Source organism: Balaenoptera acutorostrata, chromosome 1, assembly GCF_949987535.1.
Source record: "Balaenoptera acutorostrata chromosome 1, mBalAcu1.1, whole genome shotgun sequence".
Classification (NCBI taxonomy): Eukaryota; Metazoa; Chordata; class Mammalia; order Artiodactyla; family Balaenopteridae; genus Balaenoptera; species Balaenoptera acutorostrata.
In genome coordinates this window covers 50,833,387-50,847,033 of record NC_080064.1, presented here as the reverse complement: position 1 = coordinate 50,847,033, position 13,647 = coordinate 50,833,387, and the positions used below count along the sequence as shown (strand labels likewise).

Genomic DNA, 13,647 nt, shown 5'->3' with positions numbered 1-13,647 from the left:
TCACTGATTAAATGAATATATCCTTACAATAGCAGAACAGTTATTCTCATTTTGAAGACAACAGAACCAAAAAAAAAAGAATAAAACCAACCCATATGTTCAGAGAAATGAGATTTACTTACCCCTCCAGAAGAATGCCCTGACTTGCATCTTGTCTGACTTCCGGCCTCCCTCCTCCCTTTCCCCAGTTAACATCCACCTATCCTGGGCCCCCAGATTTCCAAGCTAACAGTTCACCTTAGTGCAGTTGATCACGCTAATGAGTTCCTATATCACAACACACATTAACTGCACTGTCTTTTTTAGTGTCTTTTCTAAAGACAGTATTTTCCTCCAATAGATGTGACCTCCATTTTAACCACTGTGAGGAAAGAATTTTGTTCGGTTTTTGTTTTACATCGAATCATACCACGTGAGCATAAGGCCAGCCAAACTTAGCAATCTTTCTCTCGCTTCTCTGGTTATACTGTAAATGCCTAGATGTAGTTGACACCCCTACACAGTGGTCGGACAAGGCTGGCAGCAAGGAAGCTGGGCACGTGGACTATGCTATTGCAGCCATAAGTCTGGAACGGACCAGGAAACAAGAATTCATTTAGCAAATAGTTATTGAATATTTTTTCAATGCCAAGCACTGTGTTTGGGTCGGGGAAGACAATAGTCAGGTATGGAGAGAAAGATTTGGTCCCTCCTCTTATGGAGCCAAGAATCCACCAATCCAAATGAGGAAGGAACATGGTGCAGCAGAAAAAAAAACAAACGAAAAAAACAAGACAGGATTTAGATCCAAAAGGACCTTCATAAGGACCCAATCCTGATACCTGTGGACAAGTCATTGCATCTCTTTGAGGCTTACTATATTTTTCTATAAAATGTAACAAATAGTAATATTTAACTTGCAAGGCCACGTCACCAATCAAATAAAGAAAACATATGTCCAAGTCATAGAAGTTATAAAGTAAAATACAAAATACAGTATCATAACAATAGCTGACATTTATTAAATGTTATTAGGTATCAGGCCAAGTCCTTTTTTTAAAAAAATTTTGGCCTGCTTTTTGAAATTACTTTGTTGGACTATAAAAGTAAAAGAATACAGCACATATTTGGCATAAATCAAATATGCAAATGCAGGGATAAGGAAAGGATTCACTGTCCAGGTAAATGAAGGCAGGCCATCAGCCTCAACACTCCATATATTTTAGTTATGAGCCCAGTTTATGGGAAGACCACCCTGGAGAGAAAATCCACAACAGATGCCCTAACATCAGCTGACAGTACCGTCCGCAGTGCTCAAAGGCTGGGAGGGATCTGGTCCAAACGTAAAACGGCCCTAGTATAAACATTCTAAAGAGAGCTTGTTTGATTCAGTTGATGTGTCTTGGATTTTCTTGGGGGTGAAGGGAGCAACATAAAGGGGTTAGTCCCCTCAGAGCACAAAGACACAGAGGAGAGGCCCAGAGGAGTTACTGCGTCAATCTCACAAAATACGCAGTGACTCAAGGTAACAGACTGCAGCCAAGGGATGGCTCTGGGGTAGAAAGGAGTAGTAATACTCCAAACTTTCTTTTCCACAACAGGGAAGAGAAAATGAAAGTACACTCAACTTGCAGTGGATCTTTACTTTGGAATGGAACTATCTGGACAGACAAAACCCAGCAATCAAAAATGGCATGATAAATGACTTGATAAGTTCATCCATCCATCCGTTAAAATATTTACTGAGTTATCAGTGTTAGATGCTAAGCAATGCCCTAGACACCAGGGACATGGAGATAAGCGAGGTGCAATATAGTTTAATGAATACCAGGGTAGAGGTAAGGGGAGGATGCCACAGAGGACAGAGGGCAGGACCCCAGTCAACATGGAGAAAGTCAAGGAAGGCTTCCTGGAGTTTTAAGAATTAGTATAAGTTTCCCCAAGTGAAAAGAAATGATTTTAAGTTTGCCAGGCAGAAGGAAGACCTCAGCAAAGACCCAGAGGTGTAAGAGAACATGGGTATGGTATCCTTAGATCCACTGACCAAGAAATTCCCCATGTGGAAAGGCTTTCCATTTCTCTAAGCATTTTGTTATAGGAAAAGTAATGATGGATTCCTTGAACAAATTCCCGCAGCCTGGGTCTCAAATCCAAGTGCCTAGAGGGGTAGTTGCTGGAAAAGGAAGTGGTGAGGCAGGCTGGGTGGGGACCACTGTGAAATGAAGGACACTCGCCCCTTCTCAAGGCGCAGCCCCTGCACAGCTCTGGCCAGTTCCTTCCACGTGGGAATGTGAACCCAGGACTGCTAAATCCTTTTGTTATTTTTTCTAGAGAGGCAGAAAAATCTGGATTTTTATGTGAAGTTTCTTAGTTTTTAAATGTTGGACACTAATTCAAAAAAGAATTTTTTTTCAAGCACAGGGTGGGTCCAACAAAACCCATCTGGGGACCAGATTCAGCTTGCGGGCTGCCAGCCTGTAACCCTGCACATGGGCAGAAATGAGCAACAGGGCAGTGAGGGCCAACGGATAGAGCCCAGGGGCTGGAGGTGGGCTGGACTTGGTGAGAATCCTGGCTCTACCACTTACTTATTGCCTAGCTTTGGGGAAGCAAGCTACTTAAGCCCTCTGGGTCTTGTTTTCCTCATCTGTATAATGGGATAATAATACTGTGTCACTGAGGGGCTTAGATGAAATACTGCATGTAAAGTCCCTCATACAGTGCAGATGGTTTAGGAAAATAATCCCAAGAAGAAAAAAAAAAAAATCCCATGTTAAATAACGAAGTGTTGTCAACCAGAAAGGTTAGCTGGAACTATAAGATTACTTTTTAATGGAAAAGTACAGAGAAGTAATAAAAGCATTATCATTGTGCTATAACATTAGCAAACTATACCAACCACGGTTAGTGTCTCATTATTGTTTTTTGTAATATACAGCCCTTTTTTTTTTATACTGTAAGTTTCTTAAGACAAATGCATTTATAAGACTGCACAGCCTCATACTTTTTTTCCCCTTTCACATTATAGTGTAAACTTTGTTGTTGCTATACAAATATTTATTATCTACCCAGTACATATGCCAGAAGGATTTTTTTGAAGTCATAAAACAGATCATGTCACACGCATGTTTAAAATCCATCAACCATTTCTCACTGCTCTTAGAATAAAATCGAAATTCCTGTCCACGGCCTCAAGGCTGTGCAGGATCTGGCCCCTGGTTACTTCTCTTACCCCGCCTCCTGCCACTCCCTGCCTTGCTCATACCTGCCAGCCCTGCTGACCTCCTATGCTGATCTCTCAGGTGCTTTCCTCCCCTCATTGAATCTGCTGCTCCCTCTTCCTGAAAGTCTCATCATTCTTGTCAACCAAAACCTCCCAAGAGAGCACACTAGCTATGCCAAATCTGTTCATCTGCCATTCTCCTTCATAGCGTTTTCCAGAAAACAAAATCACTTTGCATATGTATTTGTCTCCATGTCTATTTTCTGCTGTTCTATGCTAGAATCTAAGTTCCCAGAAGGCTACCCAGGGCCCTCATCTGTCTTGCTCACCTTGGCAACCCCAGTGCCCATCATATAGGAGACACTCAGCCAAGACTTTTTAAATGAAAAAAATGAACCCACCACCCATTGTTCCCAGCCTCAGATTCTCCTGAAGTCGTTACTTCCAAGTTTTTTCTCTGAACTAGATTATTCAAACCCTGCAAGGCAAACACTTGAAGAGGCAGTAGAGTAAAATGGTGATAAGCCCATTCTATGGGTCTGAAATGCTAAGGTTCAAACCCCAGCCCTGCCATTTATTAGCTGAATAACCTTAGGCAAATTGCTTAACATCTCTGAGGCTGTTTTGTCATCTGTAAAAGGTGAGACCTACCTCATAGGGTGGTTGTGAGGATTCGATGAGTTTAACATGGATGAAATGCTTAGACAAGTATTAGGTATATAATAAGCACTGTATACATTTTAGCTACTGTTTTCATCTAATTCCTTATTCTGTTCTTATTGCTTAGTCCAAAAAGGCTGTAATTTTGGGGACTTCCCTGGTGGTCCAGTGGCTAAGGCTCTGCACTCCCAATTCAGGGGGCCCCGGTTTGATCCCTGGTCAGGGAACTAGATCTCACATGCCACAACTAAGAGTTCCATGCCACAACTAAAGATCCCACGTGCCAAAACTAAAAGATCCTGCATGCCGCAACGAAGACCTGGCTCAGCCAAATAAATAAATACATATACATATACGTGTGTATGTGTGTGTGTGTGTGTGTGTATATATATATATATATATATTTTTTTTTTTTTTTAAAGGCTGTAATTTTGTGAAGGCCGAGACCACTTCTGGGTTCCCACAGTGAACTGCACAGGCCCCCACAGGAGGGGATGGGGGATGGAGCTGTTTGTATGGTTCTTGATGTACGTGTGCTTACATGATACGAGACTAGGAGTAAGACATTTAACTTTTTTGAGCCTCAGTTTCCTCATTTATAAAAAGAGATAATATCTACCCCACAAGACTAGTGTAAAGATTAAATAATCATTGTGGAATAAAATAATTCTGGAGCTGGAGGCACTGGTGAATTTTAGGGAAAACAAGTAGAAGGTATTCAGTAAGTCAATCTGCTTTGCAATTCAAAGCTGGCTGCTTTCTGGTATAGGTATTACACATAGGATGTGGATGATTCAAATAAATGAATGACTCTGAAAATATGTTTTATACTCTTCTACTATTTTCTATGATTGTCTCTGACAACTTTGTAGTCATTTTTAGATGGTTTCCGTAGCTATTATTCAAACAGGAAAAACATACCACTCATTACACTCAGCTACTTAAAATAAGATATTCTAGTGTTTAAAATTCTCTCGATTGGTGCTAGAAAGTTATTGACATGCCCATCAGTAGAGACAAACATTTTTATGCACAGTGGAAGTGAGAATTAAACTACTTTTTGAATAAGATATTTTACAAATATCTGACTAAATTATAATAATTCCACAAGGCTGGTATTATTATCATCATTTGACAGCTAAGCATGCTGAAACTCAGAGATGCTGACTTAGCCTAAGGTTGCAAAATTGGTAAATGGTGGAGAAAGATTTAAATGCAAGTGTGTTTGGCTTCAAATCCTGTACTTTTTTTGTTGTTACAGAACTGTGTTCTATCTCCCAAAGTTCCAATCTTGTATGAGCTGTACTGCTAAGATCTGACGAATGTAGGTAAATAATATCAGACCTATGCACGAAATTTAAAGCCAGAGTAACTAACAGAAAAAGACTACAGTTTCCACCAAACTGCCGTCAAAAAAGAAATGGCGCATTTCCAAGAAAGAAACTGACACTGTTTATCTTTCATAAAGTTTCAAGATGAGAAATCTAAAGAAAAGAGAGTAATTGTTACTATATCATCAAGAAGAATGAAAGAATAAGGCCAGTCGAGGCGCTTACTGTGCCAGCCTCTTACTGTACAGAAGGGACAAGGACCAGGCTTTCCTGAAGTCTAACAGAGTTTTCTTTTCAAGAGTTCCTACTGCAAAGCATCCAATGCTAGGTGTGCTAGCACCTTCCACAGCTAGCAGGAAGTTATCAAACCACCCCTCTGGGTATCCAAACTCCCAGGTTCCTCCCAAGAATCTACATACACAGGATAAAGCACATTAGAACCAATCAGAGAATCATTTACTCATTTTCCCAATATGTTATCAGGGGAACAGAAGCAGAAGGGCATGGACTGGGGAGATGAAAGGGGCAGATATATTTTCTAAACCCATCAACAAAATCCTCTGACATTCCAGCCAGCTGCTTCCAGACCTTTGGAATGAACAATGAAAATTGCAAACTATAAAATGATTAGTTTTCTGTTCTGCTGACAATAGCAAAAAGAGGAAATGAGTTAAAAGACAGACTGGAATAGCTCCATGCATCCGCTACAAGCCAGATAATTATCTTCCATTAACACTGAGCTGTCAGGATCGGCATCGGCCTGTTAACTTGCTTGACCTTCCTCAGCCTGCACCTTGTTACCCTACAATGTTTCATGTTTATAAAGATAGGAGACTCCAGCTGTTCCAGCCTGAGAGAACTTAATTTACATTTGGCCTTCATTAAGATGAGAGTCAGAATCATTGAGACCAAATGGAGAAGCCAGACTGCTGGGGGTTATGAAAAAATCAAATGGCATTTTTCCTTTTATCTGACAATTCTTATTAAGGAGACATACGTCAACCTAAAACACACAAACCTTATGTGTAAAGGACATGATTAAAATTCCATATTGCAGAACTAGGACCCGAGTGGCTTTGCCCAAAAGGTACGGTGGTCCTAGTACATCACTTCTGTCTTCTGAGAAGTCTGAACTCCAAATTCTGCCCAACTCCCTTTGACATCTGATTCCGGGCTAAGGACAAGGAGCACATGAATGACAGCAATACTGAGATGAGTGGTCAGCTCTGACTTCTCCACCTAGCTCACCCCTCATGGCCAATCAGCCTCAATGTCCTGCTGACATTACCCCTAACGATTTCTGGAACCCATCTCCTCTCCATCCCACAGTGCCTAATTCAGGTCTCATCACTTCTCACCTGGAAAACTGCAATAGCTCCTTATTGGCCCACTCAAATCATTCAGAAAATATTTACTGAGTACCTACTATCTGCCAGGCATTTAATTAGGGATAGGGACACAACAAGGAACAAAATGGATATCATCTCCATCCTCCTGTGGATTACTATGGTTGGAGGGGGTGAGCTTTTATACAAATCATCATACAAATTGACGTGTCATTACAATTTATGAAAGATACAATGAAGTAAAATTAAGAGTACAACGACAAGAGACCTCTGATTTATTTGAGGGTCAGGAAAGGCTTTTTTAAGGACGTGACAATAAAGCTGAGACCTACATGATGAGTTAGAATCAATGGTGAGAAGAGGGAAGACTATTCAAGCAGAAGGCACAGCATCAGAGCATCATGAAGACCAGAGGTAAGCAAACTTTTTCTCTAACAGTCCAGAGAGTAAATATTTTCAGCTTTGCAGGCCATGCACTCTCCATCTCAAATACTCAGTTCTACCACTGTAGGGCAAAAGCACCATAGACAGTAGATAAACGAACAAGCGTGGCTGTGCTCCAATAAAACTTTATTTATGGCCACTAAAATTTTAATTTCCTATCATTTTCACAAGTCACAAAACATGACTCTTCTTTTGATTCTTTTTCAAACATTTGAAAACGTAAAACTCATTCTTAGCTACCAGGACATCCAAACACAGGCAACAGGCCAGATTTGGCCCATGGCCCTAGTTTGCCAACCCCTAGTCAAAACTCTGAGGTGGCAAAGAGCTGGTGTGTTTGAGGCACTCTGAGTGGATCCCTGTGGATGGATCAGAGTGAGCAAAGTGAGAGACACACAGGAAGCAGAGGAGGGAGGTGAAAATGACATCATATACCATCTTCTGGGCCAGGTTACAAATTTTGGAGTTTATCCTAAGGGCAAAGCAAGGCCAACTAAGTGCTATAATGAGGAAAGTAAGAAACCTGGTTCTAGGCGAATTCCCTGGTGGTCCAGTGGTTAGGACTTGGTGCTTTAGCTGCTGGGGCCCAGGTTCCATCCCTGGTAGGGGAACTAAGATCCCACAAGCTGCATGGCGTAGTCAATAAATAAATGCATACATACTAATAAAAACATAAATAAATAAACTGGTTCTTACTCCTCCCCACACACATTTTCTCACTCTTAATCCAATCTCTTCACGCTGCCAAAGGTATCTAAGACACTTCCCCCCTTGCCTAACAACCATCCACTAATCTCTCTCACCAAATAGGCCCTTAACAAACTGAGCCCGGGCTACTTACCTGGTCTCATTTCCTACTACACTCAGGGAAGCATCCCAGGCTCCTGTCCTAGGGCCTACACACCTTACCATAATGAACCTCATTCTCTCTCGAATACTGTATCCTTCCTGTCTTCTCTACTACGCAAAACCTCCACTCATATCTTGAGGCTCATCTCAAGCAGCTCGTGCAGGGAGCAAATTATTTTCCCTGAAAGCACTCTGCATATTCCTGCATCTCGGCGCTCAGTGCATCTTCTGCTGGCTCTGGTTCCATGCCTCTCTTCTCCTTATGCTCCCCCACCACTGTCCCCAGTGGTCACTGTGCCCCTTGAGGGTAAGGCCGAGTCCTCTTTGTGCCCATGTCCCCAGTTCCTACCACAGTGCTGGTTCACAGCAGGACCTCAGGTAAGATTTGGCAAATTAAGGAATGAATGAAGAGTAAACAAATGGCAGCCCAGTAAACTTGGCACAGACTCTCATGTTCTGACGTCGAATGTGCTGTTGAACAGCAACTCAAGCTACTATACTCCCCGGTGCCTCAGTCTCCCATAAGCCCAATAAAAAGAAGGTACTGTTTCCAGATTCTCCACACATGGATGCTTTTCAGGATACAAAGGCAGAGCCTTTAGCATTGAAAGTGGTTTTGTGAGTCTGCAGGCCAGCAACATCAGCATCACCTGGGAGCTTGTTAGAAATGCAAATTCTTAGTTCCCACCACAGGGCTACTAAGTCAGCATCTGCAGTTTAACAAGCTCTTCAGGTGATTCATTTACACACTGAAGTTTGAGAAGAGCTGTAAGCCGTGCTGGTAGGCTTTAAGGAGAAGGTACGAAACATGATTTTAGAAGTTGTTTTGATTTTGAATTTTCAATCACAGTAAAACCAAAGGAACTCTCAGCAAGGATTCCTGGGCATGCTTACCAAAAAGACAAAAAAAAAAAAATTGAAAAAGTCTGAAAAACAGATTTGAGGCTCAACCTTCAGCTAGTTAAATGCACAGTGAGGCACCGTTTAGAGCCTTACTCAGAAAATTCTGAAATGGAATTGATTAGATGGATGGATGGATGGATGAATGGATGAATGGATGAATGGATGGATGGATGGATGGATGGTCAGTCTTAGGTCATAATCATTGCCACACAAATCTAGAACTTAATTATTTTCCATGGGCTTTATTTAGTGCAGTTAGATCTCAAGCGCACAGGTAAATATCCTGACAGGTTCACACCAAAGGTATATTTAGATCTCCTGGGATATACAGCCCTGAGCTGGCTACGAAGCAGGTGCTCAACAAGGCTCTGGTATTGCACCAATGACCACCTGCTCAATCCTCCTCACTTAATTCAGAACAGCTATTCCTCACCTGTGGTCCAGAAGGGTGACATAGCCAACCCATTTGTTCTTTTGCACATGTTTAGGCTGGCTTAAAGACCATCACCACCGTCATTCCTGGTCCTTCCCAAAGTGGCATGCTTCACAGAGGATTTTAGTACTGCATGACTAATGGGATGAGCTGGGATTTGGAGACCAGGAGACACAGGTTTAAATTCTGGCTCTACCGTCTGTTTGGGAAAGTCATATAACCCTCTCTCTGAGCCTCAGTTTCCCATGCCATCTACCAGGCAGAGGTTGTTAGGATGAGATCAGTTAAAGCCTATAGCACACATAGCAGAGTGTGGAGGCAGTGCAAATACAAATCAATACACTGATTTGTATTTCAGGATATTTTTGTATCAAGTTTCCATACTGATCCAGTCCAACTCTCTCACTTTAGAGATGGAAAAAGTGAGGCCTGGGGATGAGAATTGCTTTGCCCAAAGTCACACAGTGTGATGCAAATACAGTCAGAATTAGGATCCTAGAAACCCCCAACTCCTAAAACACTCTGTTTTCAAACTCTTAGCAAATATAGAAGTCTTTCTGCAAATTAAAACTTACAAAATGGCTCAATATACTAAACAAGTAACAAGCCACTCCTGCCTTGATTACTGACGCCCTTTTTACTTATCTCCCTTCTGCCCCATGGTGGCAATCCAAGGACACCTCCTCATCACCTTTAAACTCTCCCCAACCCCACATTTGAGTAATTGAAGACTCAATCCACCTGAAACCTCAGGGACAGTAAATGAATCACGGCAGGTCTTATCATTAGATGGATTCTCTCCTCACCAGACCACCTAGGGGTTTTCAAGTTCCTGCAATTCCCAGAGGACTTGAACTTTCTCACACATCCATCTCTACCGGGAACCATTAAGCTGACATCACCATTCTCCACACTTCATAAATGATTCTAACATCTGGAAATGGGAACCACCTGCAAGTGCCTTAGCCAGAGATCACCTTATCACACAAGGGTATGCAAACTCAAGTTCAGGTGAGATGAGAAAGGCATTCCATAAAATGCCACTAAGGCCAAAGATTAATCACTGGGGGCTAAAAGTATGTAGAGAAAGAATGTTCCAGTCAGAAGATTTGGACTTGAATCCCAGCTCTGCCACTTTCTAACTGGAATGATAATTAACCTCTCTGAACTTCAGTAGAACAGCGGATATTAAGAAAATCAATTTCAGAGTCATTTTTAGGTTCAAATCCTGGTTCTGTTGCATACTTATTGAGTCACTTTGGGTGAGCTGACGAATCTCTATTAGCTTTAGTTTTTACAAATACAGAAAAAGAAAAAAACTACTTTATAGGGTTGCCATTAGGATTCAAAGAGATAATCTGCATCAAATACTTATCACAGTGCCTTGCCTGAGTTAAGCAGAATGACTTAACCACAACCGAATCAATAAAATGGGATCAACCTTCCTGAGAGTTGCTGCAAAAATCAAACACAACAGCCGTGATGAGCAGGGTGCCTGGTACCAATAGATTCAGTAAATGGAATCCTCTGCTATTATGAGTAATCGCTCCTCAACCCTATGCACTTACCTCTTTTAGCCACAGAAGCTTCGGGGCCTGCATTTCCACGGACATCACACCCCCAACGTACTGCAGGACACTGTGCTTGGTTTCGTTGATCCTGTGGACCTGACTGACCGCCCGGTGGTCCAGCCACATGATGATGTTTCGATGAGAATCCCCTAGCAAAAACAAGGGAGATGAGGACACAGGTGCATCCTTATCCTTCTAATTCAAGGGGGCACTTATGGATTCCCAAGGGCAAAAATCTGCACAACTGCTTGTATAATTTCACACATCAACAAGAAACAAGTGAAAGGACCACCACCAACACTGACTAGTACATCCTACCCAAATCTCGAACCCTTCAAGAGATGTGCTCTTTGAATATAGTCCCAGGGTTAAACGTCTAAAGGAAAAACCAGTCAAGATCCACCAATTAATTGTATTACCATTCATTCTCTCTCAACTTTTCCCCTTCCTTTCCTATCCCACCTATTCTAGAAAAACTTTTCTGGGTATATACTCAAGAAAAGAGCCAATGAAATAAGCCTAAAACAATACTTCAGCTTTTTAAGGTATGTCTCCTTGAAATATGGACAAATATTTTAGGTATAATATCATATACATTTACATAATGGCTTTTATTTGCCTATATTCTCACTTCCTCTAGTCACTCTAATTAAAATTAATTAATTTAAGTGTTTTTCCTCACTCGGTTGGTTTGTTTGGTGGGGTGGGAATCACTGGAATTTTTTTTTCCTTTCTGGAACAAGGCAGACCTAATGGGGAACGTTCTTTCGGTATAGGCAGAAATATTGAGAAAGTTATTTAATTTTTCTTAGCCTAAGTGTCCTTATCTGCAAAATGTAGCATATAAGGCTTAACTGAGATTCTTCATTCATTGAACAAAAGATAATGTGCATAAGGGATATGGCAAGTACTTGTCACATAGTAGGCCCTCAAGAGGAATAAATCACAGGAAACAGAACTTAAAATCAGCTGGAAAAGGAGAATGGGCAGTGTCCCTCACATCCTACCTCTACCATCCTGCAGCCCACAGAGAAACTAATTGCCCCTTTCCCTCTTCCCCAGACTCTGCTAATTCATCCTGCACTGATGGGCAAGCCAATATTCTTTTCACAGTCCTCTGCTTCCTCTGATGGCAAAATGCAGAGAACAGCAAGGAATATACCTGGGAGATTATAAACGGGGAAGATAAAAGGGACCCAAGAGTAATTGAGATAGGCACTTCACACGTTATTTTACTTATTGGCAAAATAACTGCAGCAATTATATAATTTTGCTAATAATGAGTGTTTATAAAGCTGCGCATGCACGTTTGTGTGTGTGTGTCCCAAGCCTTGTGCTGAACCTCTTGCACACATCGTCTCATTTAATCCTTAAAACAACTCTGAGATCTAGGCCGTTTTCAATGACAAACTGACTCCGAGATTGAAGACATGCCTACTACCTCACAGCTGGGAAAAGCACAAAGTGTGCTTTGAAAGTAGATCTGTGCAGGGAATGGATAAATAAATTAGTAAAACAAATTTAAACTCGAGCTACACACATCAACATGAATAATGACACCAGCTGGGGTATTTTTAAACACAGTACATATTGTTTGTTGTTGTGGGTATACACACATGTGGTAAAAGCACAGAAGAAATGTGTTTGTGAACACCAGCTATGGCAGAACCATTACCTGCTGGACAGAGGGGCAGGGGAGGGGGAGGGCATGGACTGAAGCTTCAAGTGGTTCTTTCTTAAGAAAAAAAAAAGGACTTGTGGCAAATGTGGCAAAACCTCATCTGTTTATCCTCATACATGCATAGGAGGCTGTTATCTTATTTTCCTTACTCTTCCATATATTTGAAAAAGAATTTTTTAAACTTACAAAAAAAGTCAGCCTAAGGACACATCTAAATTAGGTCATCATCGTAATGAGTCAAGGACTCACTCATTGGTTTGCCTGCCTGGAGAGATTTCAGGTCCCACAAAAACTCCTCAAACAACAGTAATACATTTAAAATAAGAGAAAGTACATGAACCCTTCCATAGGTACATCTAAGATTTTGTTTAAACAGCTGAGTGATTCTACTGTATGACAAAACTGCATAAAGTTCTGGTTCTCAACCCTAGTTTCACATTAGAATCTCCTGGGATAGCTTTAAAAATACTGATGTCCAGGTCCTATTCCAGAACCATCACGGAATCAGACTGTGGGTATGTGGGCACACATTCGTAAACACACACACACACAATGTGGGTGTGTGGGTGTTGGGGGGGGACAATATCTGCATTGCATCTTAAATATTGTATAGAATCTGTCTGCAGCTGCTTCAAGACAAAAACACCTGTTGCTAAACTTTCTATTGTAAAGACAGACCGATCAGCCGCTACTACCTCTACATGAAGAGGCTCTCCGAACGACACACTGAGCATTGTGTAGAATCAATTACTTTATTATATTTATTATGATTATTAACAGTGTTCACAGGGTAAGAGAGTGTCATGGACATATATACACTACCAAATGTAAAATAGATAACTAGTGGGAAGCAGCCGCATAGCACAGGGAGATCAGCTCGGTGCTTTGTGACCACCTAGAGGGGTGGGATGGGGAGGGTGGGAGGGAGGGAGATGCAAGAGGGAAGAGAAATGGGAACATATTGTATATGTATAACAGATTCACTTTGTTATAAAGCAGATGCTAACACACTATTGTAAGGCAATTATACTTCAATAAAGATGTTTGAAAAAAAAAAAAAAAAAAAAACAGTATTCATTACAGACAACAACCTGGGAGTTAATCTTTTTTTCAGTGCCTGTAGAAAATCACAAATAAATGACTCCACTGAAAGTTCATTTCATCTTTTATTAAGCATCTGCTACAAGCCAGGCACAGGGCTGGGTGCCGGGATACCAAGAAGAATGT

The 13,647-nt window shown here is 41.3% G+C and overlaps 1 protein-coding gene across 8 annotated transcripts in view; it reads right to left on the bottom strand.

Moving 5' to 3' along the window:
• FGGY (FGGY carbohydrate kinase domain containing) overlaps positions 1 to 13,647 on the bottom strand; it is a 434,091-nt gene that overhangs the window by 383,698 nt on the left and 36,746 nt on the right. For all 8 annotated transcript variants that reach the window (XM_057531672.1, XM_057531675.1, XM_057531680.1 and 5 more), the window contains one exon: positions 10,737 to 10,888. In XM_057531672.1, the coding sequence (XP_057387655.1) occupies positions 10,737 to 10,888 (152 nt within the window). The remainder of the gene's footprint in view (positions 1 to 10,736; positions 10,889 to 13,647) is intronic.